The sequence below is a fragment of the Rousettus aegyptiacus genome, unplaced genomic scaffold (assembly GCF_014176215.1).
Source record: "Rousettus aegyptiacus isolate mRouAeg1 unplaced genomic scaffold, mRouAeg1.p scaffold_m13_p_6, whole genome shotgun sequence".
NCBI lineage: Eukaryota > Metazoa > Chordata > Mammalia > Chiroptera > Pteropodidae > Rousettus > Rousettus aegyptiacus.
This window is the reverse complement of record NW_023416309.1, coordinates 17,168,986-17,195,460: the sequence shown is the minus strand read 5'-3', so window position 1 is coordinate 17,195,460 and position 26,475 is coordinate 17,168,986. Positions and strand designations below refer to the sequence as shown.

Here is a 26,475-nt window from a genome sequence, read left to right as displayed (position 1 = left end):
ATATTCAGTTTTCGCCTTCACTTCAAGTCCACATTGCCCACTCCAGACTCCCATTAAGACTTTTGCCAGCAACGCCGAGCCTCTGGTTCGCGCGAAGCCGTTAGACGTTAACGACTCAACCCGCAGTGGGCGGGGCCGAGGCCCGCCGTTTCCGGCGACGAATGGCGGAGCGGCGCGTGGCACTCCCCACTGGCCACGCAAGGGCCAGTGAATGGTCCAGCTTGCTGCGCATGCGCGCGGGCCCCTCTCCGCCGCTGTTGAGGGTCTTCCTAGCACCAGCACTGCATGCTGGGAAGCCTCGAAGCGTCTCCGAGGTGAAATGTTCGGAGTGGCGAAAGGGGAGAGAAAGAGAGGAAGTCCTCCCACAAACCCCCATTTTATGCTAATCAGGTCGCGCATCCTTTGTGGCGATTGGCCAGGGTTTTAGTTGTAGCAGCCAATCACTTTGGAACAAGGGTGGGCGAATCGAGACCTCTTACACTCATTGGCTAGAGATTGAGTCGCAAGGAGAGAGTTTAAATCGAGAATATCCGGGATTACTTTCCCTAGCTTGGCGGTGCGTGTCGCGGAAGTGACGCACGGTTTTGGCCAGGCGCTGCCCTGCCTCCGTTTCATTTCACACTGTCGCTCTCCGTAGGTGCTTTTGGCCGCTGTGTCCAGCGGGAGGCAGCGGCGACGAGTGATGCCTGGGAAACTCCTCTGGGGGGACATTATGGAGCTGGAGGCACCCTTGGAGGAGACCGAGAACCAGAAGAAGGAGAGGCAAAAGGTGCGCTGAGGATGGGCCGCGCCTCCTTTTGGGCTGCGCCGGCTTGGGCGGGGAGGGGAGCTGTTCCTGATGGCCTGTCACAACCGGGCTGGAGCATCCGAGGGCCTCCCCTTGCACAGCCATTGCCCATTCCTACCTTCACACCTCCAACTTGGAGAAAGGCAGCATTGGGCTTTGGCCCGGCCTCTGTGGTTCCTCAGTCCTCCCCGCCGGCGTCTGCGAGATGGGTACTCCATCGACGTGGAGTGTGTTCTTTCTTCTTCCTTAAGCAGCGAGACCTGCTATTTGCTTCTTGTTGGCCGTCCCCCAAAAAAATGATTAGGAAAACTGATTGCTTTGAATATGTGTTACTTCTCCGTCACCCTGACCCGTGTGCGAAAATCTTGGGGAGAGCGATTTTAGGTTTACAGACTTCGATAACTAGTCTTTAGAGGCTTAAGGAAAAGTGTCAGAGCCACCGTTGCCAGGGTCCGGCTATAGTGGAAATCGTGTGTGTTGTATTAATAGCCTTTACTCTTAGTATTTACATTCAATCCATAAGTATTTATGGAGTTTAATATGTGTCAGACTCTTTGCTGGGCACCAAAGAGTTTAAATAATTCCCTGCTCTCAAGGAGCCTGTAGAGTTGTAGAGACTTCCCACCCCACCCCTCCAAAGAAAGATACCTGGAGAAAAGAAAACAGCTGAGGATGGTAAGGAAGTGTTATTCCAAGGCTGATATTTGACAAAGAATGAAAATATTCTGTATAGCCCCAGAGAGCAGAACACACCCTCATCACCAAGGTAAACTTGCCATTCCAGCCAAACAATTATTACTTTCTATTGTGATAAAATATACACAACATAAAATAAACCATTTTAAAGTGTACAGTTTTGCAGCATTACGTACATTCACATTGTTCTGTAGCCACCAGCACAATTCGTCTTTATCCTTCCAAACTGCAACTCTGTTCCCATTAGACACCAGCCTCCCTATTGCCCCGTCTCCTCAGCCCCTGGCAACCACCATTCTGCTTTCTCTATGAATTTGATTACTCTAGATACCTCACATAAATGAAGTCATCTGTTAGTTATTTTAATTTTGCCTCCTCCTGAAATACTTGTTTTTCCTTTTGGATTCAAATTTTATCCATCTGTTAAGGTTTAGAGTTCTAACCACTCCACTGTACATATAACATTCCCCTTCAGAGTCTTGTTCCAGTGCTATCTTTATCATTCAGTTGACATTTATTATGCCTTTCCTTCTAAAGTTAGCTCATTTTTCCTATATATCTTCCCCTAGTATTTCTCAAATATTCTTCAGGGGAATGACCCTATATTTGTCCATCAGTACATTTCACTATTTCTTGTAAATTGGTGGCTTTCACATTGTAGACTCTCCAGAAGTACTTGTCGATTTTCCTTTATGACAGATAACTAATAATCTGGAAAGAGATCGGAATACTAATAGAAATAGAGCCTTTTAATAGTGATCTGGCACTGAGATGAAGATAACTTTGGTTTTGGATATGTTGAAATATGAAGCTGGGCCTTAGGTTCTCAGAACTGGAATACAAGTGAGGAAGGAAGCCTGGTAGTGTATGTTGAAGCCGTGAAAATGGTATGAAAATGTGCATAGAAAACAGACTTAAGGAGCATCCATAGAAAGAGAAGGAAAAGGAACCATCGAAGGTAGAGGTAAGAAGATAAGGAAAGAATATAGAGGGTCATGGGAGCCAAGGAAGTGGAGAGTCAAGCACTGTGCACCTGATGTGGAACAATATATTTCATCACCTTGTGATATTTCTGGGCTTGGACCTAGAGGTCTCACTTTACCTTGCTTCATCTCTACGAAGTACAAGGCCCAGGAGCAATTCAAACCCCAAGGCTGAGTGTATATAAATGACCTCGTTTTTCTATTGACCCTATTGATTTGGAGAGATGTTGGTTATTTCAGTTAACTAAAGATTAAATGATGTAACATATCACTGTATAACTTATGTTAATGTAAAGCTCTACTGTTGACAAAGCGTTTTCACATACCTTATTTTCCTTGCAATTCCTATTTGATGAATGAGAAAATTGTATGTGAGAGTACTCTGTAAAAATTGTGTAAATCATGGTGAAATTTTTGGTTGTGGTAGTTTTTATTATCACTAATCACTCTAACTTATTTTGAACATTTGACTACGTATTTCCAAATTATTTCTTGCTGTCTGCAAATGTTAAAACACTGGCCAACAGTTTGGCCTTTTAAAACTAAAGTTCAAGAATAGTTATTTTTGAAAAAATTAAATTCTATTAACTATATTTTAAAAACTTTAAAAAAATTTCCAAGATTAATATACTTGTTTTCATGGGAGTATAACAATTGGAGTTTTACATGAATTATATAGTTTCATTTGGTTTATTTTTTCTTTAACCTGTTATTTATTGATGTTCAGAGAGGAAGTATGATGTAAAAAGAGCATGGGCTTTCAAGTCAGATGGTGCTTAATTTCTGGCACTTCAACTTGCAGGAAATCCCACATGTGGGTCAGTAACAGAGGCAAATTACTTACCTCTGAGAACTTCTGTTTCCTCATCTGTAAAATGGCAGAGGTAATACAGGTTTGCTATCCCTTATCCAAAATCCTTGGGGTTAGATGTGTTTTGGAATTCAGAATTCTGGGGGTTTTTAGAAGGGTATCACCCCAGTAGGGTTTGGGGCCCCCAACCTATAATCAAACATCTGAATTTTAAATATGAGTATCCATACTAAGTATAATAAATAAAGATTACTTTAGTTCAAGTCAAATTTAGCCACCAAATGAGTTTGGGTCAGGTAAGGTTTTGTCTCCAAATAAGTTACAAAAAAACTTTCGGTTTTCAGAGCTTTATGGATATCGGAATTTCGGATAAGGGATTATGGACCTGTACTTCCCTTATAGGGTTGTTATGAAGATTTAAACAAGATAAGCCGAAAACACATTACACAATGCTGGGTAGGTACTCAATAAATATTATTTTTTTTTCTTTTGGAACTATTTCTTTTGTTCATTCATTTGTTTTGTTTTTTTTTTTTTTACATTTATGAATGTCCTTCTTCTTCTGAAAAGGAGCTATTTTAATTTCCCTTAAATCTACTGATGGGATTAGAAAGGGGCTAGAGGCCAAGTCTTGAGAATGCTAGCGATGGGATGAGAAAGAAAGCAATAGGTGAGGCAGTGGCTTGGCATATTAGCAACCAGTCTGGATTTCTACCAGGCAACTTTTCAGGAAAGCGGTAGACTGTGCTTTGCTGGTTGGGGAGTCTTGTTCTAACTTCTTTTAGAGGATAGTTTGTGACTCTCCTGTCACTGCTCTCTTGTTTTTTTACAGAGTGACAGAAGGAAGTCAAGGCACCAGTTTGACTCAGATGAAAAATCAGAAACAAGAGAAAATGGTGTTGCTGATGACCTGGATGTTCCCAAGACCAAAAAAGCTAAAACGAAAGAGAAGCTAAATGGAGACACTGAAGAAGGATATAATAGACTTTCAGACGAATTTTCTAAATCTCATAAGTCAAAAAGAAAAGATCTGTCAAATGGAGATATTGAAGAATATGAAAAAAAATCAAAGCAAATGGCATCCTTAGATAGTTCTACTCATAAATCAAGTGATGATAAACTAGAGGAGGTATGGATACTTTTTGTTTTGCATTTGACATTATCCTGAAATATAGACTAATTTGATTTTTTTAGACTACTTAGAATTGATTTTATAATATTACCCACTTGGTGTCCAGTACCCTCAGTTGGACCAGGGAGTCTGTACAGCTGTAACCCGAGCCTTTTTCCTTTGCCCCTTGTTTTTTTTAAGGTATTGCCTTTTCTTGGCGTGGGGGTTAGGGATGGTCAGATTTAAACCTTTTCCTGTACATTTGGGTTATTAAACAGTTTTTCCAAATTGGTTATTGATGGTCACCTACTTGCATTTCTTATGGTTATTTCAGTCCCTACCAGTACTCATGAATTGACTTCTGACTTCCTGAAACAAGGTACATAAGCCTTCTTGACTTTATGTATTTTACCTTCTGCTTTTTATAACAATAGCATTTAAATAATCTTTAAGTATTATTGTAACTCAATCTTAAAGCTGTCTGCATTTTTAAAACAAATGAAACATATAATATGATCTGAAGAAATCTTTCTCATGAGTATTTTTAAGATGTAGAAAACATGTTTAGTATAGAATCTGCATTGCTTTTGCCAATTCTGTGCAACAAATTTTCTTGCACAGAATTTGTTCAGTTTGTTTTTGCGGTTTTCCTCTAGCAGAATTTATAAATCTTTCTAGGTATTATTAATTGTCAGTAAATTACTTAGTTCCTCAGAAACAACTTTGATAGTCTTAATAATTCTTGGTGATTAATAATTTTTTATGTTTTTTAAATCTGGTAGTTGCTGATAATTTAAGTACATTTGAGCTTAATATGTAATATATGGGGAGCTTTGGGAAAAGATGCTGAATTCTTGCCTTACAATATGTGTTTTTTATTTGTGAATTTGCTATTGGTCAGGAAGCACAATTTTAGAGAGTTAATCTAAATAAGGTCCTACAAATCTGTATTGCTAGTAGTGGAATATACAGGTTGCTCTTTCTCTGTTGGGATTTCGCCTGGTATTATAATAGGCTTAACTGTTTATAATTTTGTTCAGAACATGTTAAGGTTCAGGAATTCTAACTCTAGGAATCTGTCCTCCTAAGGAGATAATCACAAAATATGTGCAGAGATGTATGAATAAGCACTCTTATCACAGTGATATTGTTGATAATAGCCAAAAATTTCAACATCCTAAATGTCTGATAGTAGGCAGTTGGTTTAATAAAATATGCTATATTTTTGTGAAAACATACATCCGTCTTAAAGGTCATAGAAGAGTGTTAGGCATTTAATGTATCTTATTAAATGAAAAAAGATTTCAAAACAGTGTATGCATTATTGTCTTATTTTACTTTAAAAAAATTAATGTATGTGTAGAATGAAGATTGGAGTAGTGTGTAATTTGGCTTTGCTGATTGGATTATAGATAACTTATTTCTGTTTATAGTTTCTAAAATTTCTACAATGAAAATGTATTTTATAATAAAATAATTTTTTTTTAATCTTAAAATGAAGACTTTTGAGGTTTACTTAAATGGCTTACAATTTGAATTTTATATTATGTTTTCTACCTGATTCCCTATTTGAAAATTGCTATTATGTGTAGTTCTGGAACTACTTTCTTTAAGCACGTCAATAACAAAGTTTATGGGTAGATATATTGTCATTATTCTATCTATACGTTACTAGTACACAGTTTTCAATAGATGTTAAATGACAATGTTACGCTAACCTGTATATATGTTAAAGAAATTTTCAGGCTTACAGAAACTTTTCTTTGTATTAGTGACCTAAAAAATGCTTTATAGAGCTGTAGAACAACTTTTATTTTAAAACAATTTACTTTCCTTGTGCATTTTCTTTTAGGGTTGTTTTATAGGCTGATGTTGATCCTCACAATTAATATTTTTTGTATCTGTGAATATGATTTAGATTATTAAATAGCTCTTTTGTAATATCTTAGTCAAATGGAAATATATTTTAATTTATGTAGTAGATGTATTTCTAAAGGGAGATTTATGTGTGAATTGATCATTTTAAAATGTATTATAGGAAAGTGTATTAAGATTGCTATTTGAAGGGATACTTTTGAAATTAACAATTTCCCACTAATTTATGTTGTAAATTAATCTATACAATTTTTTAAGTGCTAACTAAAGTTGATTTATTAGCTCCTTTAGTAAAACTAAAAACAGTAAATGAGTAAAAGATTCTAAATACCTAGTTAAATATGAACTATATTAGTTAGAACTTTAATTTCATTTTGACAGACCCTAACACGTGAACAGAAAGAAGGAGACTTCTCCAATTTCCCTATTTCTGAGGAGACTATAAAGCTTCTGAAAGGTACTATGAATTTTAATGGATATGCAGTTGAAAATCTAAATCTAAACACTAGATTTTATAAAAACTCTGCCTTTTACAACTAAAAGGAGAATATAGAAAACATAGAGAAATAGTTCTTCTTTAATTGCAGTTATTTCTACATCATCCTTTTTGGTATTCTAACCTGTTTTTAACTCTAAAGAATTATATGTATTTGTCAAAAGTTCAGACCAGTTTTTAAAAATAATTTCTCTTGGGGTAGGAATAACTGTACATGTCACTAGGTAATGTATCTTTAGGCGGATGTTGAGGAATCAGGATTACTATTTTCAAATAGCTATATTTTTCCCTAATGCTAGTCTTAAATAAATATTTCAATGAAATCTCATTTTGCAGGTCGAGGGGTGACATATCTCTTTCCTATTCAAGTTAAGACCTTTGATCCTGTATATGAAGGAAAAGATTTAATTGCTCAAGCACGGACAGGAACAGGAAAGACATTCTCTTTTGCCATCCCCTTGATTGAAAGACTCCAAAGAAATCAAGAGACAATTAAAAAAAGTCGCTCACCAAAGGTAACCATTATAGAGAGTAAAAGGTTTAAACCTTACTCTAATAGAAAAGGAAAGAAAGTATACTAATTTTAAGTCCAAGTACCCAATAAAGAAAACTTAGTCCTGTGGCATAAAATAAAAAATTTGTTTATTTTTAACATAAAAAATTCAAGTAACGCTAAAGCGAAGTAGTTATTGCATATAAATGTAATGTGTATGAATCCATAGATATCTTTGATAACTATGTATTATGAAGCCAGCATATCTAATTTTAGGAGTATCTACAGTTAGTATGTTTAGTGACCTTTCCCTCTCTTTTTTTTTAAATCATAACTTTTGCTTTTAAACAATGAATTTGCTAAAGAGGTATATAAGGTGTTGTTGTTATTTGTACTCTTTAAATACCACGACATCAACGTTGAGATTTCTAGTTTTAAATGTGCCTTAAAAAAAGTTTTCTTAGTTTGAATTTAGATATCTTTAGAAAAATATGTATCTTTTTGTTTTTTAAATCTCCTGCTCAGGTACTTGTTTTGGCTCCTACAAGGGAACTGGCAAACCAAGTAGCCAAAGACTTCAAAGATATAACTAGAAAACTAAGTGTGGCATGTTTTTATGGTGGAACATCATATCAAAGCCAAAGTGAGTAAATATGTATGGTAGTAGCTCAAAGATCTATTTGCTACTTAAAAGAAATAATAGGAAAAGATATATTTGATTTACATATTACTGATATTTTTCTCTTCTTACAGTTAATCATATTCGAAATGGTATTGACATCTTGGTTGGAACCCCTGGTCGTATCAAAGACCATCTGCAGAGTGGCCGATTAGATCTTTCTAAATTACGCCATGTTGTGCTTGATGAAGTGGATCAAATGTTAGATTTAGGTTTTGCTGAACAAGTTGAAGATATTATCCATGAATCCTACAAAACTGGTATATCCTAATTAAAAATAAGCACGTTAGCAATTATTCTCTTTTTACTTCATAATTTTTACAACATCGTGTCCAGTGTTCTAACAAAACCGAAGTTATTATCTGTTCTCTTCCTGATCAAGAAAGATAATAGCGTACTTTAACTATTTTCTTAGCTTTCTATGCTTTATATAGTTGGTAGTTACATTTACTAATTTGTTTTACCAGTTTCTTTGCTCATTGTTCCTTAAATTTTCACCTTCCTTATGGATTCAGTTTTCTTCATATTTTCTCTCAGTTATGAAAGTTGAAAGTTTTTATAACTGCAGTGAAGTTTATATGGTCTGTTCACCCCATGTTTTGAATTTTTCATTATTTCTTTGAAGTCTGGGGGAATTTTTAAGAGCTGACTACATTCTGGGGTATTAAGAAAGCATTTGAATTCTTTTTGTTTATTTAAGATTCTGAAGACAATCCTCAGACTTTACTTTTTTCTGCAACTTGCCCACAGTGGGTATACAAAGTTGCAAAAAAATATATGAAACCAAGATATGAACAGGTTGACCTTGTTGGAAAAATGACTCAAAAGGCTGCAACTACTGTGGAAGTAAGTAGCTTTCCAGCATGATAAATTTTAACTTTCAGTTGGTATTTTGAAATTTATTGAAGCTAAACTTAAGTTTTGGGTACCGATTCAGGCCAAATCTTTCTTTATTGCCCTTAGTCAATAAGATACTTATATATTTCTATAGTCTGAGATTGTGGAGCAGAATAGAATAAATAAAAGAGGGAAAAGTATGTGCACAGGCAAGTACTAACAGAACATAACCAAGCAGCCATAGAGACAAACTTAAACATAGGCAAACTTTGCTAAATCTTGTGACAAAAGAGGTGATTCATATCAATCCAAAAAGAATAGTATTGGAATAATTTGTTAAAGCTGAGGTGAAAAAATGTTAGATCCTTATCTCATAGTCTATACCAAAAATATTCCCAAAAGATTTTTAAAAATTAAGGCTTAAAGTCATTTAAAGCAGGTATAGAGGAACAGTTATTTGATTTCAGGAAAGGGAAGGCTTGACTCTGAAAATTTAAACCAGTATGTTTTTTAAAAGAAAGATAATATTTGTATGATTTATGACAGATATGTACCATATATGTAATTTTTCCATTTAGTAGATGTACATATATGTGCATATAGATAAAAATAGGTTAAATGAACAATAGTATAATCTATAAATACAATGTAATGGTTAAAACATGAATTCGAGTAATAAAAATTAAATTACCAAATGGTATGTATCGAATCATACTATTTTTTTAAAATACACAAAAATGCTTTGGATTCTTTAGGTATTTACATAAATATACAAACATAGGTTGGAAGGGTGAACATCAAACTAATAATAGTGATTACTTCAGGGAAAGAGGACTTAAACAGTACAGGATAGTCAAAGGAAGCTTTGTGTATTTTTTAATGGCTAAAATTTTTACAATAAGAGTGTAAAATGTATCAGTGAAAAAAATTTATTAAGGACGTTTTCAAACATACACAAAAATTGAATAGTATAAGGGATCTGATGTACTCATCACCAGGCTTTAAGAATGAACTTTTCTATACCCCCATATAGTCTTCATCCCTACATATGAAGCATTTAGTCATCTTTTCATCTTCATGTAATTTTATATATTTTTAAGAGGATAAGGGCTCTTTAAAAAGCAAAACCAAACCACAGAGTTATCACAGTAGAAGAAAGTAATTCTTCACTATCATTAAATGTCTGGTTCCATATTATTCTAATTGTCGTTTTTCTTTTCGAATCTGGATCCAAATAAGATCTTTACACTGCCACTGTCTTAGATCTTTTACAATCTAGTAGGTTCTTCTGTCCCTTTTTTCCTTGTAATATTTTTTTGGAAACAAAGATATATTGTCTTGCAAGTTTCCCACAGTCTCAATTTTGTTGATTCGCACCCCTGTGTTGTTATTTAACATGTTCCTCTGCCTTCATTTTCCTGTGACTTAATAGTTAGATTGTAAAGCTTGATCAGATTCGGGTTTTTTTTCTGAGAGTGGGGAAAAAAGCAAGACCTTGTTGTAGGTGATAAATGATTCTTGGTTTTCTTGTGCTTTTTCTGTTTTCCAGGTGTTCTATAATTAATGTGTTACATTTAAAAACAATTTTATTGAGATATATAATATATATTAAAATGAACATATTTTAAAACATACAACATAAGTTATTTATCATGAAACTTTTCAAACAAACAAAAAATTGAATTTTACAATGAACACCCATGTACCTGCCAGCTAGATTCTACCATTAATATTTTACTGTATTTGCTTTATCACATATATATCCATCCCTATACCCATTGTAATTCTTGATGCATTTCAAATTGCAGAAACCAATATACTTACCCATAAATATTTTAGCATGCACATCTTTAACTAGAGCTCAATATTTACAAATTTCTTATTGAGGTAAAATTCACATAACTAAAATTAACCTTGTAAAGTGTACAATTTAGTGTCATTTAGTACATTCACAGTGTTATGCAGCCAAGACCTCTGTCCACTTCCAAAATACCTCATCACTCTGAAAGGAAACCCGGTAACCATTTAGTAGTTAGTTACTCTCCATTCCTTCCCCTAGTCCCTGGCAACTGCCAATCTGCTTTTTGTCTCTGGATATACTTATTATAGATATTTCATAAAAATGTTATCATATAATATGTGATTTTTGGTTGGGCTTCTTTCACTTGGCATAATGTGTTTGAGGTTCATCATATAATATAACTTTTAAGAGATTTACATACAAAAAATGCAAACTTTTAAGTATACATTGGCTTAATTTTGACCAGTTCATCCATGTGCATAACCCAAACCCCTATCAAAATGTGGAATGTCACCATCATCCCAGAAGTTTCCCTCATGCTTCTGCTCAGTTAGTCCCCCATCCAGAGGCAACCACTGTTCTGATTTTTTTCCACCATAGATTAGTTTTGCCTGTTTTAGAATTTCATGTAAATGGAATCATACAGTTTGTACTCTTTTTCTGTAAGGCTTCATTCACCCAGTTTACGTTTTGAGATTCATCTATATTGTTGAAGGTGTCAGTATTGGTGTGTCTGTCTGTCTGTCTGTCTCCCGCCTTCTCCCTCCTTCACCTGCCCTCTCCCTCCTCTTCCCCTTCCTTTCTCCCTTCTCCCTCTCTCCTTTCATCCTTCTCCCTCTCTCTCCCTCTTTCTCTCTCAGTTCCTTTTAGTTACTGAGTAGTATTCCATCGTATAACTATATCATAATTCGTTTACCATTCACCTATTGATAGCCATTTGTATATTGTTTTTAAATGGGATTCCAGAAAAAAAATTATACTTTTTTACTTAATGAAACATATTTGGCATTTTCTCTCCTCAAAGCATTTGGCCATCCAATGCCATTGGTCTCAGAGGCCAGCAGTTATTGGAGATGTCCTTCAAGTCTACAGTGGGTCAGAAGGGAGGGCTATTATTTTCTGTGAGACCAAAAAGAATGTTACTGAAATGGCCATGAATCCGCACATAAAACAGGTAAGCCTTTTTTCATACTTTTTCTAATCAAGATTATCGGGATGAAGCACTCAACAAAAAATCATATACTTTGTGGACCAGATTCGATAGTCATTTTTAGAATTGGATCTAATTCAGAAGGAAGTTGTAGCCACCTCATATGTTAAGTCAGGATGGAATTCTATCCATTTTCATGAGGTTTTTCAAGATTTTACAAATGTGATCTTGGAAATACAGAAGTTGAAACAAAAGTGAATTTCTGTGGCTAAGACCGGGTAATATTTCAGAGTTGTATTATAAAACAAATCACAAATATTTATTGAATTGATGGATCAGAATACTAAATCTATATGTCTTTTTTTGTTTTAACTTTTTATTGTAGAAAATTTAAACCACAAAAGTCGACATTGTAATGAGCCCTATGTATTCACTCTCTAGCTGCAATGATTATTTTATTTCATCCAAATGCCACTCATTTTCTGCTCCAGGATTATTTTGATGCAAACCCTGGATAACGTATAATGTCCATAAATATTTGAGTATGTGTCTTTAAAAGAAAAGGATTATTTTTTAAAAACACACGCAATAATGTTATTGCATTTAAAAAATTAACAGTAATTAATATCAATTATTGTTCAGTCTCAATTGCCTCATAAATGCTTTGTTTTTCTTTTTATAGTTTTTTTTCCCTTGAATCTGGGTCCAAATAAGATTCTTACATTGTATGATTTCATTAAATCTCTTTAGAATATGGATTCCTTCTTTTATTTTTTTCTTGTTTAAGAAACCAAGTTTTCAGAATCTAGAATATTGCTTCCCTGTGATATCATTTAACATGTTCCTCTTCTGTATCTCCTAAAAAATTCAGGTTTGCTTGTTTAGTTTGGGCAAAACTATTTCATAGCTGGTGTATTTCTTTCAGGAGGTGTATAATATCTAGTGTTTGTCTCTTTGTGATGTTAACATCTATTGATAATAATGCTATCAGTTCTTAGGTCAATGTCTCTTCAGTCATTTTTGTTATCTGTGACTTGTTATCTGGTAGACTCCTGAGGATGGACTCATATCAACAGGACAATATTGCCTGTTGATAATAGCTTATTTATTTTTAACTTCATCCCTGAAAATTGTTTTGGCTGAATATAAAATTCTTGGTTCACATTTTCTTTCCTTCAGTCTCTTAAATATGTTTTTTCTATTGTTTTTTGAATAAAGCATATTTTTTCTACTGTTTTTGGAATAAAGTGTCTGATGCCAATCTGATTTTTTTTTCTTAGAATTGATTTGGTCTTTCGTCTTAATGCAAAAGACTTTTCTTTTTATTTAAAAATCAGTTAGTTATACTAGAATATATTTTGGTGGTGGTCACTTTTTCTGGGTACACAGTATACATGTTCAATTTGTAGTTTCTAATATATTAATTTCAGCAAAACTTTCTTGAATTTTAATTTTTTTGTTATTTGGTTTTTCTGATTGCTTTGGGGTTTTTCTTTAGGGACTCTTGCTATGTGTATGTCGACTTTTTTTCCTCTCTCCTTTGTCACTTTATCTCAAATCCTTTTCGTCTTTTCTTCAAATTTCAGAATTTCTCAGTTTTTAAGGCATCATCCATTGTGTTTTACTCAGTCTTGTATTCCTTCCAGTATGGTCTTCATTTATGAAAAATCTTTATCTTTCATTGATGCTTCTTTCTTGAGTCATTTCATGTCATTTCTGAATTTTTCTCATTTTGATATTTCTTGTTCTTATGTCATTTAAAAAATTTAGCGCATTCAGAAATATAATGCTATGGTTTTCATCTGTTTTGTGGGGATGCCTTTCTAGAGCGCTTTCATTATTCATGGGGATACTTTTCTGCTTATTCTCCTCCCTTCTAATGACTTTTTATGGGGTTTAACTGTGACTTTTTCTATTGTTCATTTTTAGATCTAATTAATCTTTCTGAATTTTAGATGAGGTGGTGTGGGTCAGAATAGTTTTCTACTTCATAGCTCTAGAGCTGTTTCTCCTGTAATTTTTTAAGTACAATCTTTATTTTTTAAATTTTAGTTAGTTTCAAGTCTCCTGTAATTTTTGTTAGTGGTTTAAGAATGCAGTCTGTAAATTATATCTCAATAAGGTGTGTTTTAAAAAGAGACCTTCATTTTCTGAGCTCTGGCTATCTTTTCTCTCACTTTTATCTGGATCTTCTTTTTTGTTGTCGCTTCTATGGTCCCCCAGCATCACTTTGGATTCTAGGTCCAACAGTTTTTCTTCAGTGTGGGGCTTTGTCCTGGCAAAGATGCATTGGCTTTTTTGTTTTAAAAGTCGTTACAGGGTCCAGTGTGTGCCATCCTCTTTCAGACCTTATCTCTGGCTCCTCACACTCACCCTTGAAGGTGCAAAAACTCTCCCAGTTTCACTTGCTGTTCTCAAATTGGCGCATTATAGTTTCCAGGGAGTATCTGTTACTAGGACTAGCAAATTTCCCTGTATACATACAGGTCTTTTCCCTACCTGCTTATGTTTTGGAAATTATGAAAATACCTTGTCACTTAATTTTGTCATAGATGTTGACTGGATTTTTAATTTTGTCATCCTTGTTTTGCTCTGTTTTTATGTGGAAACTGGAGATTCAAAGACTATGCTGTCACCATCTTCTCCAGTGTCACTTTAACTAATTGTAGAACTTTGGCTTTGTATCCAGTATAAACAAATGCTAAATATTGTTGAAAGGCAGTTGATTTACTTTTCCTGTCATTGCTTTAGAATACTCAGCAGCAGCTGTCTTGTAGAAGCTATTGTTTTATATCTTAGAGAGGAACTACCTTGTCCCCAGGGCTGAGTGAGAATTCTTAAAATATTATTGGATGGTGATCAGTTTCTATGGTTGGAAGTAATGCAGTTTTGCCTCTGCTGGTTTGCTATTTAGGTAAAAATAGTAGCAGGACATCATTATGGATGATACAGGATTTTATGGACTAACAAGGGAACTTTAGTGATTAGTTTATTTTTATTTTTTAATTTAAATTTTGTTTTTCTCTTTAAGTCAGTTTTTACCAGAAAAAAACCTTCTTAAGATTCTAAACAGTTATACACACAGTTACACAAACTTCTGGGAAATAATTTATTCAGAACTTAAAGACCTGGTAACCATCACTGGTATCATGAATGTGTTAAGTCCCCCCTTAGGACTAGTTGTCAAGTAAGAAAATCAGTATGTATCAAATTTTTCATAGTGAATTTGAAAAATTCACTTGAAAAACTGTTCACTTATTTAAAGTATGTTTGCTTATGACTGTTTAAAAAAATAATAAGATAATTTTTTCTTTCTTGAACATTTACCTTGGGTTCCATGATATTACACAGGTTTTCTTCCTTCTCCTCTGACTAATCTCTCTGTTTTGTTGAGGTCTTTTTGTATTCTTGCTGTGCTTTAAATATTGGCATTCCTTACTCACCTCAAACCTCTGCTTGTTTCTTCTCACTCACCATATTCTTCCTGAGCATAGAAATTAAGCATAGACTTTGAAGTCAGACAGATCAGACAGTTCAAATCCCAGTTGTGTTACTAGCTGTGCAACCCTGAGCAAGTTACTTCATGTTTCTGTGCCCATGTTTCCTTTTTTAAAAGTGATATTAATATTAAGTTTTTATACTTTGAAGATTTAAATGTAATTATTTATTTAAAACATTTAGCACAATGCTTTTCTTATAGCAGGCAGCCAATAAGTGTAGAAATATAGTAGTATAGCTATGTATTTAGATACATATATCTAGTCACTCCTATGGGTCTAGTTATTGTCTACATGCAGATGATGTCCAGATTTTTTTCCAGGTTAGCTTTGTCTCCAGAATCTAGTCCTATATTTATTCTACTAGCTAAATACACCTCCAGCCCATTATGTACCTAAAATTGAATTCATTCTCTTCGACACGCCTATAAACACTATCTCCAGCATTCCCTGTTGTTGAATGATACATCTACCTGTAGCCTAAGCCATAAATCTACCCTTGACTTTTCTTTCTTACCATATACCATTTAGTTAACTCTAAAATATTTTTGGATTCTATCTCCTATGGTTTAAAATGGTCCATTTTTCCCCCATTACCGGTGCAGAAACTCAAAATCTGGCAGTCATATATAATATATTTCTTTCCCTCATACTCATTTCCACTCCCTTCAGCAAGTCCTCCCAGTTTCATTTACTAGTAGTTCTTGAATTCATTTATGGCCTAGCCTCTACTTACCTTTTCAGCCTCATCTTTTTATCACACTTTTTCCACATTTCTGCACTTTCTCCATACATACCATATTTCCTTTCACTTCAGGGCTCTTGAACTTGTAGTCTGTCTTGCTTAGGCTCCTCCTACTCATCCTTCCAATATCAGTCCAGAGCACCACTTTTCAGGGACTTTTTTTTTTGCCCCAAACTAGATCAGGTTGTCCTCTTATAAATGCTCTTGGCCTCTTAGACTCCTACATCAACCATTAACACTTGTTGGCTAAAGTTATTTGTGTGCCTAATTATTTGATTAATGTTCCTGGCCAAAGTATAAAGACCATGAAGACAGAGGCAGTCTTGTTTTTGTTTGTTGTTTTATCCCTAGTGCCCAAATGTGTTGTAGATTATTAGGTATGTGTTGAATGAATAGATGGTTGTTGGCACTACTTTGGTGAGACCACTGACATCTCTTTTGAATTTCTACTTTTGCCTTGCCCATTTTTTTTTGTTATTTATTTATTTATTTATTTATAATTCATTTGACTTAGTTTCAAGTATACAGTACATTGGTTAGATGTGCATAGTGTTCATAAAATGATCCCCCAAATTGCTCCCTCCCTCCCCTGGCTCTCCACCTAGCCAACATTTTAATGCTAACTGCATTCCCTCTGCCATGCTCCCCATCCCTGTGACCATCTATCAACTACTAATTTGTACTTCTTTAACCCTTCACCCCATTCATTCTCCCATTCCCCTAACCCTCATTCTCTTTGTCTGTCACCAAATTGTCCACTATATTTGTGAGTCTGTTTTTGATTGGCTTGTTCTTTTTGTTTTTTAGATTCCAGTAAGTGAAATCATATGGTATTTATCTTTCTCTAACTTATTTCACTCAGCATAATAACCTATAGGTCTATCCATGTCATTGCAAATGGTAGGATTTCATTTTTTTAATGGCCGAGTAATATTTCATTGTGTATATGAACCATAATTTCTTTATCCAATCGTCTGTTGATGGGCATTTAGGTTGCTTCCATATGTTAGCCATTGTAAATTGTGCTGCCATGAATATTGGGGTGCATAGATCTTTACAAATTATTGTTTTGGCTTTCTTTGGATAAATACCCAGAAGTACAATTTATAGATTAAAAGGTTTATCCATTTTTAATTTTTTGAGAAATCTCCACGCTGTTTTCCATAGCAGCTGTACCAATTTGCAATCCCACCAACAATGTATGCCTTGCCCTTTTCTAATACGTTTTATACATTGTAGCCTTAGTGTTCTTCTACAATGCAAAGATGTTCATGATGATTTTGCAATCATTCTATTGTTCCATATTGTCGTCAGTATAAAATTCATATTCTTTTCCAGCCTCATCTCTCACCATTTCTTTTAACTCTATGCTTTAGTAATACTCAAGTATTTGTAGTTCCCTAGACACACTATTTATATATATTTTTTCTGCCTGGAACTTGCTAGCTTTCTGTTCCTTCTTTTACCTCAACTACTAGTTCTTTTTTATGTGTCAGTGTTACCTGATTGAGTTAGGTTCCCTTCCTAGATATTCCTGTAGCACCCTGCACCTGGTTATAGCACATACCACATTGTATTGAAAATGCCTGTCGACTTGTCTATCTAAAGATAGTTTCTTTATGATTGCTCCAGAACCGGGCATAGTGCATGGTGCATAGCAAGTACTCGGTGATTAACTCATGGGTGCATTATGCTTAGATACAAATGTTTAGACGCTGTTGGGATAAAATTATTGTTAAGAACTTTACATTGTAATGGTGGCTAGGAATACTAGGACACTTATTTATAATACTAGGTAAATTATTTGCAGCACAAAGGGAAGATAAATATGTAAGTAGTATAAGTAGGTTTGATTACACTACAGAATACAGAAATGTGTGAAATTAAAACAACATTGGGAAATCATTTTTGCCTATTAGATTCACAAGGATTATGATTCATAATTTACAGGGTAGGTAGGGAATGATGAAAAAATACCCAGAATGGGCACAGCTTTTTTTATTATACGATTTTATGTAACTTTTAAAATGTTAAATGTTTATAATTTTTGACCCAGAAATTCAACTTCTAGATATGTATCCTAGTGAAATATACATATACTGAGGTGTCCAGATATATAAATAAAATGTTCGCTCTAGCTTTGTTTTTGAAGGTGAAAATTTGGATGCAGCCCAAATGTTCATTAGTAGGATATTGCTAAAATAAATGATCGTGCATTCATGTGAAGAAATCATATGCAGTTTAAAAAAATTAAGTAGAGTTATATCTATAGATGTGGAAAATGGCTAAGATAACTTACAAAGTAGGTTACAAGACAGTACATATATAGCATCCTGTTTTTATAAGTAAATACATAAAATTATAGTATATGTCAGTATTATATGAGAAGCATGTATGTAATTTTTAAAATTCTGGAAAACATAAAAGAAAAAGAAAAAAATATCTGTAGGGATGTTCACCAAACTTAGCAGTAAATTATTAGGAGGCTGATACTAAGGGAAGCTTTTATATTTTATGTTAAATACTTTCTGTAATGTTTGATTTAAAAAAAAAAAACAAGTATGTGTTATAATTATCAGGAAATAAAATTAAAAAACAATAAAGAGCACAGGCTTTATGGTGTTAGGGTGCTATCAATTCTAAGTATGAGCTGTACACTTACTTTTCCCTCTTTTCCAAATAGAATGCCCAGTGTTTACATGGGGACATTGCACAGTCGCAAAGAGAAATTACACTGAAAGGCTTCAGAGAAGGTAGTTTTAAAGTTTTGGTGGCAACCAATGTGGCTGCCCGTGGTTTGGACATTCCTGAGGTTGACCTGGTCATTCAAAGTTCTCCACCACAGGTAGGAAATGAGATTTGATTTGGGGAAAAGAAAAGCAGCTGTGTAAATTGCCATTTTATTTATAAGTTATTGCTTGGGGTATGAAAATACGTTATCTGTTCTTGCTCTTAGCCATTTTTTTTAGTGTGATGTTAAATTGATTAGAATCTGATGCCCTTGCAAATTACTAAACTTCATTATTTAGATTTAAAGCATGGATTCATGCAAGGGAGTTATAAAAAGTTGCCATATAAAAAATGCAGGGATGCGGTGGATAAAGAGATTTTAAATCATACTGCTTTATCCCAAAATTCTGTGTAAAAATTCTTTGGGATGTTGAAGAGAGCAGCAGGATTGAAATAAAAATATTATTATTAGTGATAGTTTGTTATTAGCATTATTATTTTGATGCGGAAATGTGTGCAATTTGCTAGATTTTTAAAAAGTATTACCTTTTCTTTTTAGGATGTTGAGTCCTATATTCATCGCTCTGGACGCACAGGTAGAGCTGGCCGGACAGGGATTTGCATATGTTTTTATCAACCAAGAGAAAGAGGTCAACTAAGATATGTGGAACAAAAAGCAGTAAGTAGAGTTTAAATTATTTCAGGCTTTATTTATAACTTTTCTCAGTTTAAGCTGCATTTGGATGTGAAGCATGTGGAGAGCTAAATTTGTATTAGCTGCAAGACTGTTTTAATACAACTTTTATTGTGAAAACAGAAGAGCTGACTTTCTCATTTTTCCCTTGAATTTCTCCCTCGAAGTTCATTGTGATTTTAGTACCTCTTAGTTCAGCCTTGTAAATGGGTGACTGTGACATTGACTTGGTGTAATAGTTAAGACTATATGGAATAATGGCACAATAGCCAGTTTCTAGAAATTATACTTTTTGTGGTCTGAATTTTTTGTCATATTTCACATTTTTCCTATTTTTATGATGTTTTTATACACTTTCATATACTTAGTAAAATGAGAGGGTAATAAGAAAAAATAGATTTAATAGATTTAAATAGCATTTTTTTCTTTTTTTGAATCCTTTATTTTGCAAGTGAAATTTCATAATTGTAACTAAGGGGCAATTCAGAAATTTTTTTTCTCTTTGTATATTTTATAATTGATGATATATTAGAAAAAGCAGATCTTTGATCTGCGAGGGCTTGGAAATCCTTAAGTCCAAGAAGTGGAAATTCGAACTATATTAACTTAGGAATTAATTGTAAAGACTTCCATTTTTCTTTAATATAATTCTTTCATTTTCAGGGAATTACTTTTAAACGTGTAGGTGTTCCTTCTACAATGGATTTAGTTAAATCTAAAAGCATGGATGCCATCAGGTATGCTTTCTGACCTTGCTGAATAATTTTTTCTTTTGTATTAGGCTATTCATCTTTAAGCTCTACTAATTCAAATATCAGAAAATTTAATCACCAGTTTTACCAGCAGACATTTAGTTATATTAAAATACGAAAACGTTGCTCTTTCTTTTCCCATACATTCTCTTTTCTTTAATTTTTTTCCCTTTGTTTTGACCAAGAAAATTTGCTATTTTTAAACCATAGGTCTCTGGCTTCGGTTTCTTATGCCGCTGTTGATTTTTTTCGACCATCAGCTCAGAGACTGATAGAAGAAAAAGGGGCAGTGGATGCATTGGCAGCAGCATTAGCCCATATCTCTGGTGCATCGAGTTTTGAACCACGATCTTTGATCACCTCTGATAAGGTAGACATCTATGATAAAATCATATGTACTTAGATTACAATCGAACCATAGTAATCTGTTTATTTGGAGAGAAATACAGGAAACCTTCACTTTACAGTTCTATGTTAACTGAAACTTACATACTAGAACCTATTCCTTAATTTTTAAGTTTTCATGGAACCACGCAAATCAAGAAATAGACTCTTTGCAGTTAACACAGTACCGTGCAAAGAATTGCCTGTATATGTAGAGGGTGTGTGTGTGTGTGTGTGTGTGTGTGTAAGTAAAATCATCTGACATGGCCCCCTCTTAGGTTGGTGTCAAATGTCAAAACAAACCATACTAGAGCCATTGGTTGCAAGTAATTCAAAGATTTATTACTCACTATGGTATAAGTGAGGGGAGTCATTGGGTGAGGGGACCCAACAAAAAGAGAGCTCCCTGTCTACGGCCATGCCACCCTGAACAAGCCTGATCCCATCTAATCTCAGAAGCTAAGCAGGGTCAGGCCTGTTAGTACTTGGATGGGAGAACACCTAGGAAGACCAGGTGCTGTAGGCGTAAAAAATAAAAAGTAAGGGATTGTAAGTTGACAAGGTCCTTGCAATCTGTAAGGTCAACCAAGGGTTGTCTTGCCTAAACAACAAACAAACAAACAAATAAAATATGATGCTTGGATGGAGAGAGACAGAGAGAAATTATCAGAGTTGGTGGGAGAGAGGAACCAAAGGGACAGGGCAGGTAAATTCGCATGTGACTTATTTGGAGTAGCATAAATGACTGCAGCTGGGTCATCTGTGGTTTTCCACCTGGCAGGTATTAAGGGTTTAGCCAAATGTCATTTTGCTGAGAGTGACAATGTGTCTAACTCTACTCCTCCCTCCCTACCCCCTCCCATTTCCTCCTTTCCTCCCCTATATATCTTAAAAAAAAAAAAAAAAGGATCTAATTAAAGTTTATATGTTAAAATTGGTTGTTATGTGTCTCTTTTAATCTGGAACTGTTTTCCCATCTTTTTTATTGATTATTTGAAGTTTCTAGATAAGTTGTCTACATAAGAATCTAGAATAGCTTACCTTCTGGATTTGGTTGGCTTTCTCTTCATTCATCATTTAACTTACGCCTTTTTTCAGTCCATTTTATAAACTGGAAGAAACGTGAAAGCTTGGTTTTATATTCAGGTTAAGCAGCTTTGGCAAGACTACATTTTAGGTAATAGTATATACTTCATACTGCATCACATCAGGAGGCATATACTTTCAGATTGTTCTAGTACTAGAAATGCTTAATTTGATTGCTTAAGATGGAAACTGCCATATATTCCCAATATAAAGGTATAGTTTACTCTCTATAATTAAGTAGTCTGTGGGGTGATACTTCAGCACTGAGCAAATATCCTATCCCTAAAAATCCACTTCTTAAGAAAATACTAAGATAGACTTTTAGAGCTAAGAAGTACTGAGGAGGTCATTTAATCCCAATCCTTACCTAACGAAAGAATCCTTTTTTGGTAGATGGGTCATCTAAACCTCTGATTAAAATACCTTAGAAACAGGGTGTTAGTGGTTTGACATTTCTTTTATGGGTTAAAGCAAAATCCCAAGTGTTTACCATGCACCTGCTACAGGGCTTTCCCCGTGCTACCTTTTTGTCCTCATCTCCTTATCTCTCATCAATCTCTCCCTTGTTTCAGTTACCCTACTTGCTGTTACTCAAACATAAACCTACTGCTGCACAAGGCCATTGTTCTTACTTGGACTGTTCCAACTGTTCTTCCCTTTTAATAACCGCATAGCTTCTTCCTTCACTACATTTGGATCTTTTCCCAAATAATAACCTTATCGGAGAGGTCTTTCTCCATCACCCTGTTTAATATATCTTACTCCTCTTATTACTCTCTATTCTCTTGCTCTGCTTTATTCTTCATGATGTTTGTTACTATCTGACATTCTATATTTGCTTATTTGTTTACTGATTACCCCACTTCCCCCACCCCCAGCCCACTAGAATGTAATCTCCATGAGAAGGACTATTTAATTGCTGAATCTCTAGCACCTAGTAGAGTCTCTGGTGCATACATAGGGGACATTCAATAAATTTGTTAGATGAATATCTCCATATGGCTTCTTCATTTTGATCTTTTTGTTGTCCAATAAAGTTTACAGAACAAGTAATTTTTGCTTATATAATAGTCACTTAAAAGTTTAAAGAGGTTTATGTCCTCTCGTTTTTCCACTCCAAGCTAACTTGGACTCATTCAGAATTGACTTCCTTAATTCTTTACTACCTTATCTTTTCTCTGATGCTCTAGTTTAATTATCTCTTAAAGCTGGATGGTTAGAATTAAATATAGTCTTTATAGCAATACATATAAGAATGATACTTTCAGTGATCTCTAAGTCTTCTATTAATATAGTTTCTAAGAAGTTATGTGTTTTAGCAGTCATACTGTTGGCCCATAAGTATACTGCTAAGTCATAAAGGGCTATAGAATTCGAACTACATTGTCTTGGTGCTTTCTTTTCAAGCATAATGTGACTTTTATTCCTTAAGGGGTTTGTAACCATGACTCTGGAAAGCCCAGAAGAAATACAGGATGTCAGCTGCGCTTGGAAAGAACTCAACAGAAAGTTGAATAGTAATGCTGTGTCCCAAATTACCAGAATGTTCCTCCTTAAAGGAAATATGGTAGGCTTTTCTAGATAAGTATATAGCTTTTTAATCAACTATAAATGTTTATAAAGACTAGCAGGTTTTGTTCCTTTATTTTTTTGAAGCCTAATGAGATGAATAATATTATTTTCTCCGTATGTTAGTTTGTTTCCAGTTGTAAAATTTGGAGGAGTTATATAAATAACTATTTCTCTAGAAAGCTATAAGTATTCTACTTAGTTTGAGTAACACCCAAGTTATCTAAATTTCTTCCCTAATATACTTATTATGGATGGCTGCGTGTGTTTATTCTCTAAGTAACTTATGATCGCAACAGTTAAACAATTCTATTACTTAGGGAATATACAAATTGGTTTTTGAGTGGACTGCTCTTGTTTGTTAATGAGGAGAATGAAGTGAATTAAGTATTTTAATACATTTATGAAATAGCAAAGTTAAAGCCATCTGTAATCTTAGTGCCTGATTTCTTCTAATGGTTTTGAGAAAAGGTATTATATTTATTCACCTAACTTGACTATAGAGGTTCATTTTAGCCTATAATTTATTAACTTAATTATTTATTGGAAATAATTTTCTCAAAGTTTAATATTACCTTCAAAAAAGATTTGCGGCAAGTATGAGAAAAATACACACATTCAGAACAAATGTGGAGGAGAGGGAAAATATAACAAGATCCTTCGGCTAAATTCGTTATAAAATTATCTTTCAACTTTTTGGCAACCAAGACCAAAGAGGAAGCATCTTGGGTTACATCAGTCTCTTATCTGATAAGCACTGCAGCTCATCAGGAGAGAAACTTTCTGGCACTAAATTTTTAAAGGACTTTATTAGACAAATTATTGTACAAGGAACATAGTACAACATTATAGTATCTACAAAAATTTTTCTAAGGAATGTTCTAGATCCTTAGTGTAGTAGTATATTCTTATTAAATACTGTGTTTAGTTACTTTTCAGATTTAGAAAACACAGTAAGCAGCCACTCTGTGTCATGTGTTATTATATATTACCTATTCTAATTCTATTATGTATAGTCTGGGACGTAGCTAATCTTTTCTTTTTATAGCTAATATAAGATACCAGCAAGTATTAGAGTATTAGTAAAAAATTAACTCATGTATCTAAATAAAAATGTTTTCATTTTGCTTTTAGGGTGTTTGCTTTGATGTTCCCACAACTGAGTCAGAAAGTTTACAGGTATTTAAAAAATTTTATCTGTTAAATAATTGAGTATGTTTCTCTAAAAGATAGGTATTTAAAAAATCAAAAGCACAATATCATTATCATGCCTAAGTCAATTAATAATTCCTTAATGTAAAATATCCAATCTATATCATAATTTAAAACATTTTCTATTATAAATAATTTCAAACATAAAAAATAGAATTGCATACTAAATCCTCATGTATCAATCACTTAGCTTCAGCAGTTATCAACTCGTGGCCAATTTTGTTTCATATATACTTCCATCCACTTCTCTACTTTCCTGTATTACACTTTTGAAACAAATTCTAGGAATGCTATCATTTTAACCATAAATATTTCTATAAATATTAAGGACACTTATTAAAAATATGATCATAATACCATAATTAACTCCCCAAAATAATAATTCTATATTATCCAACTTGTGTTTAAATTTCCCTATTGTCTCCTAAATATTTTTATTTTTACTTTTTTATTATTTTTTCTAAATATATTTTTAAATATAAGGTCCATAAGGTACATACATTATAATTTGATGTTTCTTAATCTATAGGTTCTCCCTCCATTCTCGTTTTAAAAATGTTCCTTATATTTTACCTGTTGAAGAATGAGGTTGTCTACTAGGTTCCTACAATATAGAATTTGTCTGTTGCATTCCTGTGCATATTTATTTATATACATAATTTGAAACAAGGAGATTATTCTGTTTCTTAAGTCTTTAAAAGTTCGACTATATTGTAAATACATTTCTCTGTCAACTACACAGTTACTTTTTATTTTATTTTTTTACAGTTACTTATTTTTAATGGTTCCCTAGTATTTGGCCATATGGGTGGCCAACTTTTCTTAATCAGTGTTTTATTTTATGACATTTTAGATTATTTCCAACAATATACTCTTATAAACAGGCCAGCCCTGAATTTGGTATACCTAAATCTTTATGTATTGCCATGTTTATCTCTTTAAGATGACTTTTTATAGATGACTCCTTGGCCAAAAGGTTTCCATATTTTTAAGACCTCAGTTATCTATTTACACCAGTGGTATGTGTGGGTGTTTGTCTCTGCTCACTTTTATAAACAAGATATTTTAATATTAATTTTACTTGGCAAGTCATGATCGCAATGATATGACAGAGTGATGCTCTTATGAGCCACTGATTTGTGTATGTAGAGTTGTTTACCATGATAGCAAATGTTTCCAATAGCTACTTTTTTTCAGTCCCTGGCTGGCATTGACAGGTTTTTTAATCTCCATCATCAGCTCTCAGTTCTTGCTTCTGTCAGTATACCAGCTGAAAGCAGTGTACTACTTATTAGTGGTGAATTTGTTTTGTGCAGAGAAACCAGTACTCTTTTAGAATGTGTAAACTGAGTATGAATTTGGAGTCTCAAATGGGCCTGAGAGTTTCTCCTGAGACGAAAATTTAGGGACTTCAGTGAATGTGCTTTGAATGTTTTTTTTTTCCTGGTTTTCAGTTTTGTTCCAGATACTTTGAATTTAATGGATTGATGGCCTTTAGCTAATAGTAGATATAAAAAAAAGAGTCTGCTGTACTCATGTGCTTGCTTATAGTTTCTATTTTGCATTTATATTAATCCTCTAAATTCTCCTGACAGGCAGAGTGGCATGATTCAGACTGGGTACTCTCAGTGCCAGCCAAATTACCTGAAATTGAAGAATATTATGATGGAAACACATCCTCTAATTCCAGACAGAGGAGTGGCTGGTCAAGTGGCCGGTCAGGCCGGTCAGGCCGATCAGGTGGTCGATCTGGTGGCCGGTCAGGTAGACAGAGTCGACAGGGGAGTCGATCAGGAAGTCGACAAGATGGTAGAAGACGAAGCGGGAATAGAAATCGATCAAGAAGCGGGGGCCACAAACGGAATTTTGACTGAGAATTTGATAATTAATCTACCAGTGTGAGCTTGCATATTTCTGCCTAATCATGTACATTATCCACCTAAAATTAGGTCATCATAGTTGAGGTATGTGTCTGCTATTTGCAAAGAAGTTGGTCGTATTTTTTTAAAAAGTATTTCACAAGAATGGTTGTAAACAAATCTACTTAATGCAGTTATACCTTTGAATAAAAAAAAAAAAACTCCTTT

General features: G+C 34.1%; 1 protein-coding gene and 1 pseudogene across 2 annotated transcripts; both read left to right on the top strand.

The window, feature by feature from the left end:
* Positions 1 to 553: 553 nt before the first annotated feature.
* Positions 554 to 26,475, top strand: DDX50 (DExD-box helicase 50). 2 transcript variants are annotated; one of them, XM_036222137.1, is made up of 16 exons: positions 554 to 769; positions 3,680 to 3,733; positions 4,110 to 4,406; positions 6,645 to 6,720; positions 7,096 to 7,274; positions 7,778 to 7,895; positions 8,006 to 8,191; positions 8,632 to 8,777; positions 11,594 to 11,743; positions 18,645 to 18,806; positions 19,251 to 19,370; positions 20,049 to 20,122; positions 20,348 to 20,507; positions 23,040 to 23,174; positions 24,311 to 24,355; positions 25,984 to 26,475. In XM_036222137.1, the coding sequence occupies exons 1-16, from the start codon at positions 683 to 685 to the stop codon at positions 26,260 to 26,262; spliced, it is 2,268 nt and encodes a 755-aa protein (XP_036078030.1). In that variant the 5' UTR covers positions 554 to 682; the 3' UTR covers positions 26,263 to 26,475. The 2 variants fall into 2 exon arrangements, with proteins under 2 accessions (XP_036078030.1, XP_036078031.1); XM_036222138.1 differs by lacking the exon at positions 3,680 to 3,733 and having other exon boundaries at positions 587 to 769.
* On the top strand, positions 20,930 to 21,047 carry LOC118604697 (annotated as a pseudogene).